This window comes from Erythrolamprus reginae, chromosome Z, assembly GCF_031021105.1.
Source record: "Erythrolamprus reginae isolate rEryReg1 chromosome Z, rEryReg1.hap1, whole genome shotgun sequence".
In the NCBI taxonomy this organism is placed as follows: Eukaryota; Metazoa; Chordata; class Lepidosauria; order Squamata; family Dipsadidae; genus Erythrolamprus; species Erythrolamprus reginae.
In genome coordinates, this window is record NC_091963.1 from 126,131,211 (window position 1) to 126,146,520 (window position 15,310).

The 15,310-nt window shown below is 39.8% G+C and overlaps 1 protein-coding gene across 1 annotated transcript; it reads left to right on the top strand.

The window, feature by feature from the left end:
* The first annotated feature begins 6 nt into the window (after nt 1-6).
* LOC139154099 (vomeronasal type-2 receptor 26-like) lies at nt 7-14,234 on the top strand. The gene is made up of 6 exons (XM_070728529.1): nt 7-218; nt 1,201-1,489; nt 2,345-3,187; nt 5,678-5,902; nt 11,899-12,025; nt 13,333-14,234. The coding sequence occupies exons 1-6, from the start codon at nt 7-9 to the stop codon at nt 14,232-14,234; spliced, it is 2,598 nt and encodes an 865-aa protein (XP_070584630.1).
* The last annotated feature ends 1,076 nt before the right edge of the window (nt 14,235-15,310 follow it).

Here is a 15,310-nt window from a genome sequence, read left to right on the forward strand (position 1 = left end):
AGCATAATGACTTTGATTATTTTACTCTTGCTTTTAACTCATATGGTTTGGAAATGTGATTTCAAAAATTGCATCATTAGTGATCCTCTTCCTATTTCTCACAACTATTTCCAACCTGGTGATTTCATCATTGGTGCCATTACTTCTTTCATGTCCATGCCTACAGAAGTAGAAAACTTCATAGAAGATCCCCATCTTTCATTTATTGGTGAACCCATGTAAGTGTCACCACCTTACAATGTATTATATCCATTTTACATTTATATATGTGACAATATTTTACGGACCAAAATAAATATTAAAGTGATAAAATATATTTTGGTCTAATTCAAATTTTCCATTTTTCATTAATTTCCTTGGATTCTTAAAGGAATTAAAACGGACTGCTTTAATATACATAGAGAAAATGAAAGGATTCTGACAATGTGACAGAAATCCTGATTGATATTTGGAGGATTTAAGATTGATTTCAGGAGGATTTAAGACACCAGATCCATTATGGTGAACCTATGGCACGTGCACCACAGTTGGCACAAGAAGTCATATCTGAGGGCATGCAAGCCATTGCCCTATGTCAACACCAGCATGCATGCACATGCTGACCAGCTGATTTTTGGTCTTCTTTTTGCCCATTTTCATTCTCCCCAGGCTTCAGGAATGCCCCCTGAACCCTGAGGATGGCAAAAAATGGCTCAACCGTCCAAACAGAAGTTTGGAAAAGAAATTCTGGCTTGGCTGCTGAGCTGTTCTTTGCCAATCCCAGGTTTCAGGATTCATGAAAGCCTCCTGAAGCCTGGGGATGGCAAAAATGGAAGTCTGGAGTCTGGAGGCTTCAGTGCACATGGAGGAGGTAGTGTGGAGGAGTTGTGCACAGGCATGGGGGGACAGTGCGTGGGTTGTGCACATATAGGGGGGAGGGCATTGCATTATGAGTATGGGCACATGTGCACCCTATCTCACATGCTCGCACCCTTTTGGCACCAAGCCAAAAAATCTTCGCCTTTACTACACTAGATGCTTGGGGTTTTTGTTCTTGTTCTTGTTCAAAGTTATGTGAAGGTAAACCATATGCCACATTTAATACACAATGCATAACACTGAGGTTATTGCTTTAAGAAGAAAAATATTTATATATATTTGCTGCATTTTTTTTCTCTTAAATACGATATTCTCTTTTATCACATACAATTATTATTCCAGAGTCCAGACTAAGTTTTATCAGCATATTTTGGCTTTGATATTTGCTGTAAAAGAAATCAATGAAAGCCCTCACATCTTGCCCAATGTCACCCTGGGTATTCATATTTTTGACAGCTATGGTAGAAAATGTATTTATCATGCCACAATGGAACTTTTTTCATCACTGAAGAGAATGATTCCCAATTATAAGTGTGGCATCCAAACCAATTTAGTATCAGTCATTGGGGCTCTTTATTCTGAAATATCTATTGACCTGGCACATATTTTGGAGATCTATCAACTTCCACAGGTAAGTAATGTGGTGAATTGTGAGAAGCTATGAATCAATTATATTTTTCTGACCTTTTTGTAAATTGAAAACCTGGTAGTGAGCGTTTAAGTTTACATTAATTAATAAAACCTATAAAGAAACCCAATTGAATAATGCTGAGACAATGTGGAAAATATGAATTGGAACAGTGTATTGAATAAACAAGAGAAAATTATAAGTCATATTCAAATAAAGATGATGTTCAGTCACAACAAGCTAGACAGTGATCTCCCAAATCAATTAGCTTTGTTATTGGTTATTTGTACCCTATGACAATCATTAAGTGTTGTATCTCATGATTCTTGACAAATGTATTTCTTTTCTTTTATATATACTGGGAGCATATGCACCAAAGACAAAAAAATGTTGTGTCCAATCACACTTGATCAATAAAGAATTTTATTCTATTATGAAAGGCTTATCACTTTGCTTTCTTCAAGTTAGGTGATTGAGTGCTGTCTCATAAGATGATTTTCAACTGAAAGCAAGTTAAATTTTAATCTACCAATAAATCATTCAACTTAGACCTCTATTGCAAAAATTCCTGGAAAATTTCCTGGAAAACAATATTCTGAGAAAGCAATTGACTTGTTTTAAAATGCAGGTTTATAACTAAAATGTGATATTATCAATAACAAGAATACCACAAATCTATCCTCTGAATAGATGAACAGAAAAGAATATTTGACTCTTATAAGGCTGCTAAATTGAATTTATTATACTTCAGGATGACTCCTAAATTAGAGCAGATTTGTTGACGGTTGCTAACAATGACGACTATTTCTTCATTTCTTTCCCTTCTGTTTGCTTCTATTAATTTTCTTATCCCTGTAGCTAATATATGGGTCACATCCAGAGATAATGGATGAAATTAAATCTTTTTCCTTCTACCACATGGTCCCAGATGAAAATTTTATATACCAAGGACTTCTTCAACTACTTGTGTATTTCAAATGGGTCTGGGTTGGTATCCTTGTGCGTGATGAAAGTGAAAGATTTGTGAGAATGGCCATTTCAACTTTCCCTCTTCATGGGATTTGTATTGCTTTTTTAAAAAGAATTAAACCCATTTATATCAATAACTTATTCAAGGAAATAGAGGGGATGATAGAAATCTTTTATTTCACTATGAATAATAAAGCCAATGTGGTAATTGTCTATGAAAAAACTCTTCTGAATCTGCGGTTGTTGCTATATCTTCCAAAAATGGAAACAGTATCTGTAGAATCAAAAGGTAAAGTATGGGTCGTACCCTCCCAAATGGATGTTGCATCAATGTTTTACCAAAGGAGCTGGGATATTCAAGATATCCATGGTTCCCTGTCCTTTTCAGTTCATTCCAATGAAATTCCAGGTTTTCAGCAATTTGTTCAGGCAAGGGACCATTTCTTATCAAAAGAAGATGGCTTTATCAAAGATGTGTGGGTACATGCATTTGAATGTGCCTTTCCCAGTCCCTTGGTCAATTTGAAACAGAGTGACTTCTGCACTTTGGAGGAAAAATTGGAGAAGCTTCCAGGAGCTTTTTTTGAAATGAGAATGACTGGCCACAGTTATAATATATACAATGCAGTTTATGCTATAGCTCATGCTTTACATGACATGCAGTTTGAACAAAAAGACAGTGGAATGCCAAATGGAAGGAAACTGAACATTCAGGAGGAACAGCTATGGCAGGTACTGAACAGTCTCAGCATACAAACCATTATACAAAATGCACTATTTTAATACAAATCAAAGTAAATCAAAGAAATGAAGGGATACAATACAATACAAACAAGGGATAGCAGTAAAGAACCATGGTGGCACAGTAGTTAGAATGCAGTACTGCAGGCTACTTCTGCAGACCACCAGCTGCCAGCAGTTTGGCAGATCGAATGTCACCAGGCTCAAGGTTGACTCATTCCTCCAAGGTCAACAAAATGAGGAGCCAGATTATTGGGGATAATATGCTGATTCTGTAAACCACTTAGAGAGGGTTGTAAAGCACTGTGAAGTGGTATATAAGTCTAAGTGCTATTGCTAAATGTTATTTGCACCTGCTGTATTACTTTCTATCTTTCAAACCATTCTAGCTTTTCCCAGGATCATGTACTGCTTCATGCACTGCTTGTTTCCCTTCAACTCTCTTTAGCTCTCTTTTTAAGTATCTTACAACTTTCTCCATAAAATTCTCAGTGTTCACCTGTCCTCTCTATTCAGTCTTCTTTAATACATACATTCTGCAACTTAACTCTCATTTGTTCTAAATCTGTCAAATTATCTCTGTTTCTGAAAATATATGTAACCCTTCCCTGGTACAGAGCTGAAGGGATTGGATACTGTAACCTAGATGATAATTCTCTGCCTTACAAGGCAAAGGTTGCAGGTTCAAGTCCCAGTGAGGGTATGGCTAGCTGATGAGGCCAAAATAAGGCTGAAAAAGATCTATCCTAGTCTCCCTTAATTTTCAAATTAAGCAAAAAAACCCACATGTGACACATACAGATAGAATTGTCAGCTATCAATAAAATTAACTGCCTTGGAAATGGCCCTGGGTTGGGCTGAGAGGCAAATAAGGAGCTGTGATGTTCCTTCAATACACCAGGGTGATTCGACACAAAAATATGTAACCCTTCCCTGGTGCATAGCTGAAGGGATTGGATACCGTAACCTAGATGATAATTCTCTGCCTTACAAGGCAAAGGTTGCAGGTTCAAGTCCCAGTGGGTATGGCTAGCTGATGAGGCCAAAATAAGGCCGAAATAGATCTATCCTAGTCTCCCTTAACTTTCAAATTCAGCAAAAAAACATGTGACATATATATATATATTTACGAAAACATATATATATATATTGAATAACCTGCATAAGTAAAAGAATTTAGAAGTATTTCTAAATTCATTTACCTGGGTTCATTATCCATCCATTTATTAAGCACTTTTTAAACTAAAGTTATCCAGTGTAACATACTGTAGTTGCCACGACTATAGTAATTTTCAGATTCATATTTTCTTTTCATTTTATAATATTACCAATATTCTCCACAAATAAAAAACCCCCACAACATTGTGTCTATACAAAATTATCTATTTTTGTAGCATTTTTTTTAGATCAAGGGCAATTTTTTTCTAGACTGATATGAAAACGAAGTGTATGGAGAATCCCATAATGTTTGCCAAATAAAGAGAATAAACAGTCTATAACTATTGTCTATCATCTCCAACCTAGATAGTTGAAGTAGGCATCCTGATGTTCATCCTTTGCAAGAGACTTTTGGGGAAATAGTATCCTTGATGGGAAAACCATGTATAACTTGGAGGTACCATGGACTCAGGGCTCCTGATCAAAAAGCATAAGGTGGCTATGGCCAGGATGGTCTTTTTCCAACTCTATATTATGAGGCTACATACTCAGTCATTCATGCACTGGCCATTTCAGACTTTTGCGATGAGCTCTACATGGGATATATATGAAGGCTTCAGGTGGTGCAGAGTGCAACTACACAAATGTAAGAGTTGCAATAGAAGGGTATATATAACACCCTTGCACTATGAACTGCCTTGGGTACCAGTGTGCTTCTGGGTCCAGTTCAAGCTGTTTCATCATCATCAATAAAATCCTACATGGCATAGTGTCAAATTACATACAGAACTGTTTTTACCCCATCTCATCAGCCTGTCTTACTTGATCAAACAGGGAAGATAGCTGAAAACTCAGTCAAATAATTTTGACTGGAAGGGTCTAAGAAGAGAGCCTTCTCTGCTGTTGTCCCCGCATTAAGCAATGTATTGTCCCTACACGTGAGGAAGGCCTCCACACTCCGGTCTTCTGCAAAGGGATAAAAAACTGGAAGTGCAGCCTTGTTCAGGGATTATATTAGTCTTCCTCCCTACCTGTAATAATCAACATTAAATGGCCTTTTGGGGATGATTACACTTTTGAATTTTTAATGACATTATTCTATGCTAATTTTTTTAAATTCTAACTTTATTTTAATTATTACGTTAATTGTATACATTGTTTTATTTATAAATTATATTATATTTAACAGCCCCCTTTTGAGGGAATTGGCAGTTTATAAATCTGCAATATAAATAATAAATAAAAGTTGCTGCAGCATTTGATTAAAATAGTGAATTAATTACTGATTCTTCTCTTACTGTTTACATATTCATTCATATTCAGCTCCACCAGTTTCTAAAAGGGATCTCATTTAATAACAGTGCTGGAGATAGGGTTCAGTTCAATCAGAGGAGAGAATTGATATCCGGATTTGATATTATAAATTGGGTCACCTTCCCAAACCAATCATTCAATCGAGTAAAAGTAGGGAAGCTGGATCTCTGGAATAAAGAGAAAAAATTCACTATTCATGATGAAGCCATTACCTGGCACAGCAGTTTCAACCAAGTAAGATTTTAATTTTCTTCTTCTGTCCCTGGAATGTTGTTCAAAAATAATTCTATGTCAATAAACACAGAAAGAATATGTATGTGTTTATATATAGATATAGTTCCGATACAGGGTATTTGAAATATCCTTATTTATTTATTTGTTTGTTTGTTTATTTTTATTTATTTGTTTTATTTATTTATTTTATCCAATACACAATGAGGGTTTTAGTGAGTACAGTAATACCCCGGTTATTGCGTCCCCGACCATTGCGAACAGGGTAATTTGCGATTTTTCAACCCGGAAGTCAAAACACCATCTGCGCATGTGTGCCCTTTTTTTCTATGGGCACGCATGCGTAGATGGCGCCCGGCAGATCAGCTGCTGGGCGGCTTCCCTGGGTCTTCCCCCTCTTGCTGGCGGGAGGGCGAGCAGCGGGCATCAGCAAGGAGTTTCCCCACCGCCCACGCAAACTCCTCGCTGCCGCCCGCCCTTCGCCCGCCCACGCCGTTCATTCTTGCCGCTTTCGAGCTGAGTCCTGAAGCGAATTCGCTCCGGGACTCAGCTCGAAAGCGGCGACAGCCAGCGCGGAGAAGCCGTTCGCTGGCGCTGGCTGTCGGCGCTTTTGAGCTGAGTCCCGGAGCGAATTCGCTCCGGGACTCAGCTCGAAAGCGCCGACAGCCAGCGCGGAGAAGCCGTTCGCTGGCGCTGGCTGTTGGCGCTTTTGAGCTGAGTCCCGGAGCGAATTCGCTCCGGGACTCAGCTCGAAAGCGGCGACAGCCAGCACGGAGAAGCCGTTCGCTGGCGCTGGCTGTCGGCGCTTTTGAGCTGAGTCCCGGAGCGAATTCGCTCCAGGATTCAGCTCGAAAGCGCCGACAGCCAGCGCGGAGAAGCCGTTCGCTGGCGCTGGCTGTCGGCGCTTTTGAGCTGAGTCCCGGAGCGAATTCGCTCCGGGACTCAGCTCAAAAGCGCCGACAGCCAGCGCCAGCGAACGGCTTCTCCGCGCTGGCTGTCGGCGCTTTTGAGCTGAATCCCGGAGCGAATTCGCTCCAGGACTCAGCTCGAAAGCGGCGACAGCCAGTGCGGCGCGGCTGTTTTAAAATGTCGCCGCCGGCATGGGGGGCTTGCCAGCACCCCCAGGACCCCCAACCCGGGTTTGGGGGGCTGCTAGGAAGCCCCCCATGCCGGCGGCGACATTTTAAAACAGCCGCGCCGCCCCCAATCTTCGGCTCCTCGCTAGCGCTGCGGGAGTAAAAACACCATCTGCACATGCGCAGATGGTGTTTTTACTTCCGCAGCGCTACTTCGCGAAAACCCGCTCGTTGCGGGGGGTCCTGGAACAGAACCCTCGCAACGAGCGGGGGATCACTGTATATATATATATACACACATAGTAAAATACATGATGAAGGTTATAGAGGAGATACGCATAGTAAAATATATCTAAGAAAGAATAGAAAAGAAGATATAGGAAAAGAACATATCAATGAAAGAATAGAAGAAGAGATATAGGAATAGAAGAAAGGTATAGGAGATATAGGAGAGCAATAGGACAGGGGATGGAAGGCACTCTAATGCATTTATACTTGCCCCTTACTGACCTCTTAGGAATCTGGATAGGTCATCGGTGAATAATCTAAGGGTAAAGTGTTGGGGGTTTGCAGATGACACTATGGAGTCCGGTAATGAGTTCCACGCTTCGACAACTCGGTTACTGAAGTCATATTTTTTACAGTCAAGTTTGGAGCGGTTAATATTAAGTTTAAATATGATGTGTGCTCTTGTGTTGTTGTGGTTGAAGCTGAAGTAGTCACAGACAGGCAGGACATTGCAGCATATGATCTTGTGGGCAATACTTAGACCTTGTTTAAGGCATCTTAATTCTAAATTTTCTAGGCCCAGGATTGAAAGACTAGTCTCGTAGGATACTCTATTTCGAGTGGAGGAGTGAAGGGCTCTTCTGGTGAAGTATCTTTGGACATTTTCAAGGGTGTTGATGTCTGAGATGCAATATGGGTTCCAAACAAATGAGCTGTGTTCGAGGATGGATCTGGCAAATGTTTTGTAAGCTCTGGTAAATAGTGTGGGATTGCCAGAGCAGAAGCTACGTAGGATTAAGTTTACAACTCTTGAAGCCTTCTTGGCTATATTGTTGCAGTGGGCTTTGGCACTTAAATCTTTTGTTATTAGTACACCAAGGTCTTTAACTGAGTGGGGATTATCTGTGATAATTTGATTATTCAGTTCGTATTTGGAGTTCATATTCTTTTTCCCAATGTGTAGGACAGAGCATTTGCTAGTTGAGATTTGGAGTTGCCATGTGTTAGACCACTCAGAAACAGAATTCAGGTCTTTTTGGAGAATAGTTGTGTTATTGGTGGTGTTGAAGAGTTTTACATCGTCAGCAAAGAGGACACAGTTGCTTGTGATGTAATCACAAAGGTCATTGATGTAGGGAATGAAGAGCATTGGTCCCAGTACGCTACTTTGGGGAACACCGCTTTAAACTGGGACAGGGTTGGATATAGTGCTTCCTATTTTGACCACTCGTTGTCTGTTTGACAGGAATGCTGTAATCCAGCTGTGGAAGGATCCTGAGGTGCCATAGGATTTGAGTTTTAGGAGTAGTTTTTTGTGGACCACTGAATCAAAGGCTTTGCAGAAGTCGATATAAATTGCATCTATAGATTTCCCTTTATCTAGATAAGTTGTCCATATATTTTTGCTGTGGAGAAGCTGCAGGTTGTTAGAGAGCAAATTATTAGTTTTTAGATGGATAGTAATTGATTTGTTTATAATTGATTCCATGACTTTGCATGGGATGCAGCATAGTGAAACTGGTCTGTAGTTATCGACAAGAGAGGGGTCTCCTTTTTTGAAGATGGGGATGATCATTGCTTTCGACTGTAGCTTAGGCAGTGATTTTCGAAACAATCTTAGGGATTGTTTCGGAAATTATGCTTAGTGGTTCAGCTATGGAAGAAGAGAGCTTTTTTTAGGAAGTAAGCACATAGACCATCTGATCTGAGTGATAGAGAAGGTTTAAGGTCACGTAATGCTTTTTCAACTCAGTTTTCAGTGAAGTCTACTTGGGTTAGGTCGTTGAGGGAGTTTGAGGTGCGATTGATGAAATTGGGGGATGAGCCATTGCTGTTAACAAAGATAGAACCAAAGAAAGAGTTGAGGAGGTTTGCTTTGGATGAATCATCATGGTATTCTTTGTTGTTGGGTCCTTTGAGAGGTGGGATAGGTCTAAAGTCTTTGAATTTATTGCTGACAATGTTGTTCAAAGCTCTATTAGATTTGGTGGGTAGAAGGTTTTCCTCTTGTTTGCTGTAGTAGTTAAGGCATTCTGGTTTTATTTGATTGCAAATGCTTTTATATTGGCTTTTGAAGTTGGAAAATTGTCCTTTTTTGTTTTTCCTCCAGAGAGATTTTTTTCTTGTTTGTAATTTTCTTATTGAGATGGGGAGATTATTTTTTTTGTTTATGGTACATGTTAGAGGCACATGAAGTCTGATGATAATTTTCATTTCGAGTAGGAATGTGTTGTAGAGGTCATCAGTAGTGTAGCATTCAGAGAATAGAGTTTTCCAGTTTAATGTAGAGAGGTGAGCTTTAATGAGTTCATAGTTCGCTTTTTTGAAATTGAATTTTGGTGTGGTATTGTTTTGGCGATCATAGTGTGGCTTAGGTTGAGACTGAAGTTTATCATGCTGTGGTCAATGTTAGAAAATGGTTCCGTTATTTGTAAGACATATATTGCACTTTTGCTGTTGCAGAAGATGAGATCCAGACAGTTATAAAGTCTGGTATTGTTAGTTACTAGTTGGTCGAGTCCAAGATAGGTGATGGTATTATATATAGTAGAATGTATGGGTTCCATGCTGCATTCATTTAAGGACCAGTTGATGTGTGGTAGGTTGAGGTCTCTGAGGAGGATAATGGGATATGGGCAGTTGGTTGCCCACGTTAGTAATGTGGATAATTTGTTAGCATGTTTGATGTCATAGTCCGAGGCTCTGTATCAGAGTAAGATAAATCCTGTACATCTTTGAGGATTTTTAGGTTCAGCGATTGTCATGCCAAAAGATGCCTGTGGTGTGGGAGAGCAAGGAACAGGCCATGTGGCGAGAGCTCAGGGCCACCCAGCTTGCTCCCCAAGCCACATGCCATCTTCTTGGCATGGTGAGGGAGCAAGTGCTCAAGGCTCCAAAAGGTAAGGGCTGGGAGGGCCATGAGCATCATGTCTGCACACCCTGTCCCTTGTAGCCCACCCAGAGTTGCCATGAGTGGCACGGTGGGTGGACGTGCTTCTCATGGCTAAGGTCACTTACTTTATTTTTTGCGCGGAAGCAAAAAACCCAAAAAATTGGCAAGATCTCACGTGTGCAAACATCCTCATGCAAGATTTGTCTTCCGCTCATGCAAAGAAGTTGAATCCCATGCCGTATGTGCGCGGCTGTGCTCCCGGCCCATTCCGGTAGTGCCAGGAATGGTGGTCTGTCACTGGCTACAGTATTAATTCAATGTTAAGCGGGCTTGATAAAGACTTTTGTAATAGTAAATCACTGATAGACATTTTAATTTTCTATTCTAATAATAATCAATGAGCCAGTTTGTTTTTATCAAATGTAGGAGAAATTAAAAAATGTTAAACAGATTTTTCTAAAGAAGGATTGTTAATTGACCGATAAAATATATTATTCTAATCATTTTGCTCTCAATTAAAAATCAGACAATTTCTAGAAGATAAATAATTAAGAAGATTCAAAGAATCATAATTCCCTGGAATTGTAGAAATTATGGCTTAAGGACATTGCTTCCTGGATGGATAGCTTCAGTTTTGGCTGTGGGGAGGAGAAATGAACTCAATGGCTGTTTCCATAAGACTGCCACCAGATTTATCTCTTTCTTTCTATTAACTTTTGTATCAATTTGAGGTATCTTCATATTCTGAGGCCAAAGTTTCTGGTCAGAAAAGGCAGATATTCCATCAATAATTTTCCCTGCACTAATAATAATGTCATCTAACAAGTTCATATTTAATCTGGCAAGGTGGAAAGTCATGAGTCACTCTGAGTCTCCGGAGAGGGGCAGCATTCAAATAATCCAATCCAATCCAATCCAATAAAAAAATGAATGGGGTACATGTTCCTTTTTCACATTCGTATTTGATATTCATTATGAACAGTGAAGGACTACCACACTCTAGGTGTGGCTTATTCAGGACGCCCTGCATTTCTTTCAATATATTTCAATGCAAATTAGGTGGTCTGTGGTGGAGCTCAATTTTCATTACCCTACTGTGCCTCCCCTTCTGGGTAGTAGCCCACTCCTGATTATGAACCAAAGGCAAGGGAGAAGAAATTACAATGTGGAAAACTTGGATCCTAGAATCACTGTTCTATAAGTAATTGGTTTTGATGTTTTTGATATTGGGCTAATGGGACAGGCTGCCCTTGCACTTGCTTTGACAGTTTGTGATTTCTTATGTATAAATATAGTCCCTGATATACAACTGTTTGTTTAATGACTGTTCAAAGCTGCTGAAACAAATAACTTATAATTGTTCTTCACTCTTACAACTGTTGCAGCATCCCAGGGCACCTGATTGCCATATGTGACCTTTCCAGCCAGTTTTTGAGAAGCAAAATCAATACAGAAAGCCAGATTTGCTTAATAACCATGTGAGTCACTTAACATTGGTGGCAGTTAAGTTGTAAAATTGGGCACAAGTCGATTAATGACTATCTCTCTTACTTATAAGAGTTCCAGTTCCATTTGTGGCTTAGGTTGAGAATCTGTATGACCAGCAAAGGCCTGTCATCTTCGGCGCTACCGGTGCACACTTCGAGGCCACCATTAATTCTTTAATAGCTTTCATAATGAAGCAAGTCCTTTCAATTAGCATTCTTGATTTGACAAATATCAAACAATCATGATTTTTAGCCTTCGTTTCCCAAATTTGTAATTGAATACCAATATTTTCCTTTTTTTCATTTATTGGACAGATCTTACCTGTTTCGGTATGTACTGAGAGTTGCCTTCCTGGATATTTCAAACAAAAGCAGGAAGGGAAGCCATTTTGCTGCTATGATTGTCTTCCTTGTTCCAAAGAGAAGATTTCAAGCCAGAAGGGTAATATATTACTACACTTATTTATTTATTTATTCATTCATTCATTCATTCATTCATTCATTCATTCATTCATTCATTCATTCATTCATTCATTGACTCAGGGTGGTGTGCATTTTAAAACATCCAATATACACTCACACACATTCATCCAGTTCAATCCAATTATATCTAGTAATGGCCCCCATGCCCACTGGCAGAGGTAGGTTTTTAAAGCTTTACAAAAGACCAGCAGGGAGGGGGCAGTACATATTCTCCAGAGGGAGTTTGTTCCAGAGGGCCAGGGCCTCCACAGAGAAGGCTTTCCTCTAGGCCCTGCCAGTCAACATTGTTTGGCTGATGGGACCTGGAGAAGGCCTACCCTGTGAGACCTAACTGGCCGCTGGGATATATGAGGCAGAAGATGATCCTGAAGATAATCTGGTCCTAGGCCATGTAGGGCTATCATTATCACTATCACTGTTACTGTCACTGTCACTGTCACTATCATTAATTTTCCGCCATTTTTTCAAGGTTGTGTGGTTGTGCTGAAAGAGAGTCAATAGCTGAAGGTCATCCAGTTGCCTTCCATGTGTAAAGCAAGACTAAAATTCACTATCTCCTGGTTTCTAGTCCACCAACATAACCACTGCACTACTTTTTATCTATTCCAAGCAAAAGAACACCACATATACTCCATCAGCTATAATACTAGTTGTCTCAGTGCTATAGTGGTTCAAAGCCTAGTGGAATAAATCTTACAAAATGAACAAAATCCAAAGGCAGTGAACTGAAACCAGCACAATCCATGAAATTTAATGTGATATTATAAACTTGTTGCTTGTATCCTAAGATTTTTATTAATATTGATTGTTTCTTCATTGCTTATTTGACCCCTGTGACAATCATTAAGTGTTGTATCACATGATTCTTGACAAATGAATCTTTTTCTTTTATGTACGCTGAGAGCATATGAACCAAGACAAATTCCTTGTGTGTCCAATCACAGATGGCCAATATAATTCTATTCTATTCTAATCATTAACAGTGTGTAGAAAATCATGCAACAAATTGTACCCAGGTAAAATGAAAACAAAATTAGGTGAAAAAAAGAAGTAATTAATAAGGAACCATGAAAAAAGAGACTATTAAGAGAAAAAAATACAGTTCTAACCTCTCCTTATTATCTTTGTTATATATTTTTGTTGATGTATGTATTTCAATCATTATTATATTTCTGTTTTGTTCATTTTATCATTTTCTAGTATTATTTCAAAATCAATCAATAAATAATACTATTGCTATAGAAAAATTATATGCTTAAATTCCAGACATGCAGGATTGTTCTAAATGCCCAGAAGACCAATATCCAAGCAAGGAAAAAGATTCATGTCTTCCCAAGAAAATATCTTTCTTATCCTATGAAGAACCAATGGGGATAGCTTTAGTCATTCTGGCACTTTTTCTTTCTTTCTGCACAATTGGGGTGCTGGCAACATTTTTGAAATATCACCATACTCCCATTGTCAAGGCCAATAATCGAAATATCACTTATGTTCTACTGATCTCCATCCTCCTCTGCTTCCTTTGCTCACTACAATTCCTTGTTTTACCTGGAAATACAATATGTCTTCTTCGGCAAATTAGCTTTGGCATTATCTTCTCAGTGGCTGTGTCTTCTGTGCTAGCTAAAACCATCACTGTGTTTCTGGCTTTCATGGCCACCAAGCCAGGATCTAGGATGAGGAACTGGGTGGGAAGAGGACTAGCCACTTCCATTATTCTTTTTGGTTCTCTGATTCAAGTAGTCATATGTATAGTGTGGGTGTCCACATTTCCTCCTTTCTTTGACATTGACACCCATTCAGAACTTGCGGAAATCATACTCCAGTGCAATGAAGGCTCAGCTATCATGTTCTACTGTGTCCTGGGATACATGGGCTTTTTGGCAGCTACCAGTTTCACAGTAGCTTTTATCTCTAGGAATCTCCCCAGCAGTTTCAACGAGGCCAAATGTCTCACATTCAGTATGCTGATCTTCTGCAGTGTGTGGCTTTCTTTTGTTCCATCCTACCTGAGCACCAAAGGCAAATACATGGTAGCTGTGGAGGTTTTCTCTATTTTGGCCTCTAGTGCAGCATTGCTGGTCTGTATATATTTTCCCAAATGTTACATAATCATTGGTAGGCCAGAGCTAAACAATAGAAAAGAACTCATGAGGAGAAAACAATAATGGTAAGCACACAACGCTTTCAATATTTCTGTTATTTATTATTCTTTGTTGTATATTTACATTATTTATATTTAAATAATGTAATAAATGAATGGAGAATAATTTTAAAACTGGAATTATCATATCAGATTTTGCAGATTTATCTTCTTTACTATTTAGTCTTACTTATGCACCTAGCAAGTCATATCCCCCCAAATAAGCCCTAATTTAGAGCCTGTTCACTTTGAGGTTCAATGGGTGGTAAAAGGTACAGTGGTACCTCATGATACGAACCCCTCATCATACGAACTTTTTGAGATACGAACCCAGGGTTCGGAATTTTTTTGCCTCTTCTTACGAACTTTTTTTCACCTTACGAACCTGCCAAGCCACCACTGAGATGCCCCGCCTCCAGACTGTTGCAAGCCAAGTGCAGGTTTTTGTGATCCTGGGATCCCCTGAGGCTCCCTCCATGGGAAACCCCATCTCCTGACTTCCACGTTTTTGCAATGCTGTAGAGAAATCCCAGGAGGGGAATCCCAGGATCGCAAAAATGGGCGCTCTGCTGGGCAGAGTAGGGGGGGGACAAAAACAGGAAGAAAAGACTCATGGAGCTCAAGGGAGGAGAAAGGTGTGGGGGAGATGAGCAGAGTGGGATGGACAAAAATGGGGGAAAAAGATTCATGGAGCTCAAGGGACGAGAAAGGTGTGGGGGAGATGAGGATAGAGAGGTAGACAAAAACAGGAGGGAAAGGCTCATGGAGCTCAAGGGAGGAGAAAGGTGTGGGAGAGATGAGGAGAGTGGGGTGGACAAAAATGGGAAGAAGTAACACATGGAGCTCAAGGGAGGAGAAAGGTGTGGGAGAGATGAGGAGAGAGAGGTAGACAAAAACAGGAAGAAAAGACTCATGGAGCTCAAGGGAGGAGAAAGATGTGGGGGAGATGAGCAGAGTGGGGTGGACAAAAACGGGAATAAATAACTCATGGAGCTCAAGGGAGGAGAAAGGTGTGCGGGAGATTAGCAGAGTGGGGTGGACAAAAACGGGAAGAAAAGACTCATGGAGCTCAAGGGAGGAGAAAGGTGTGGGGGAGATGAG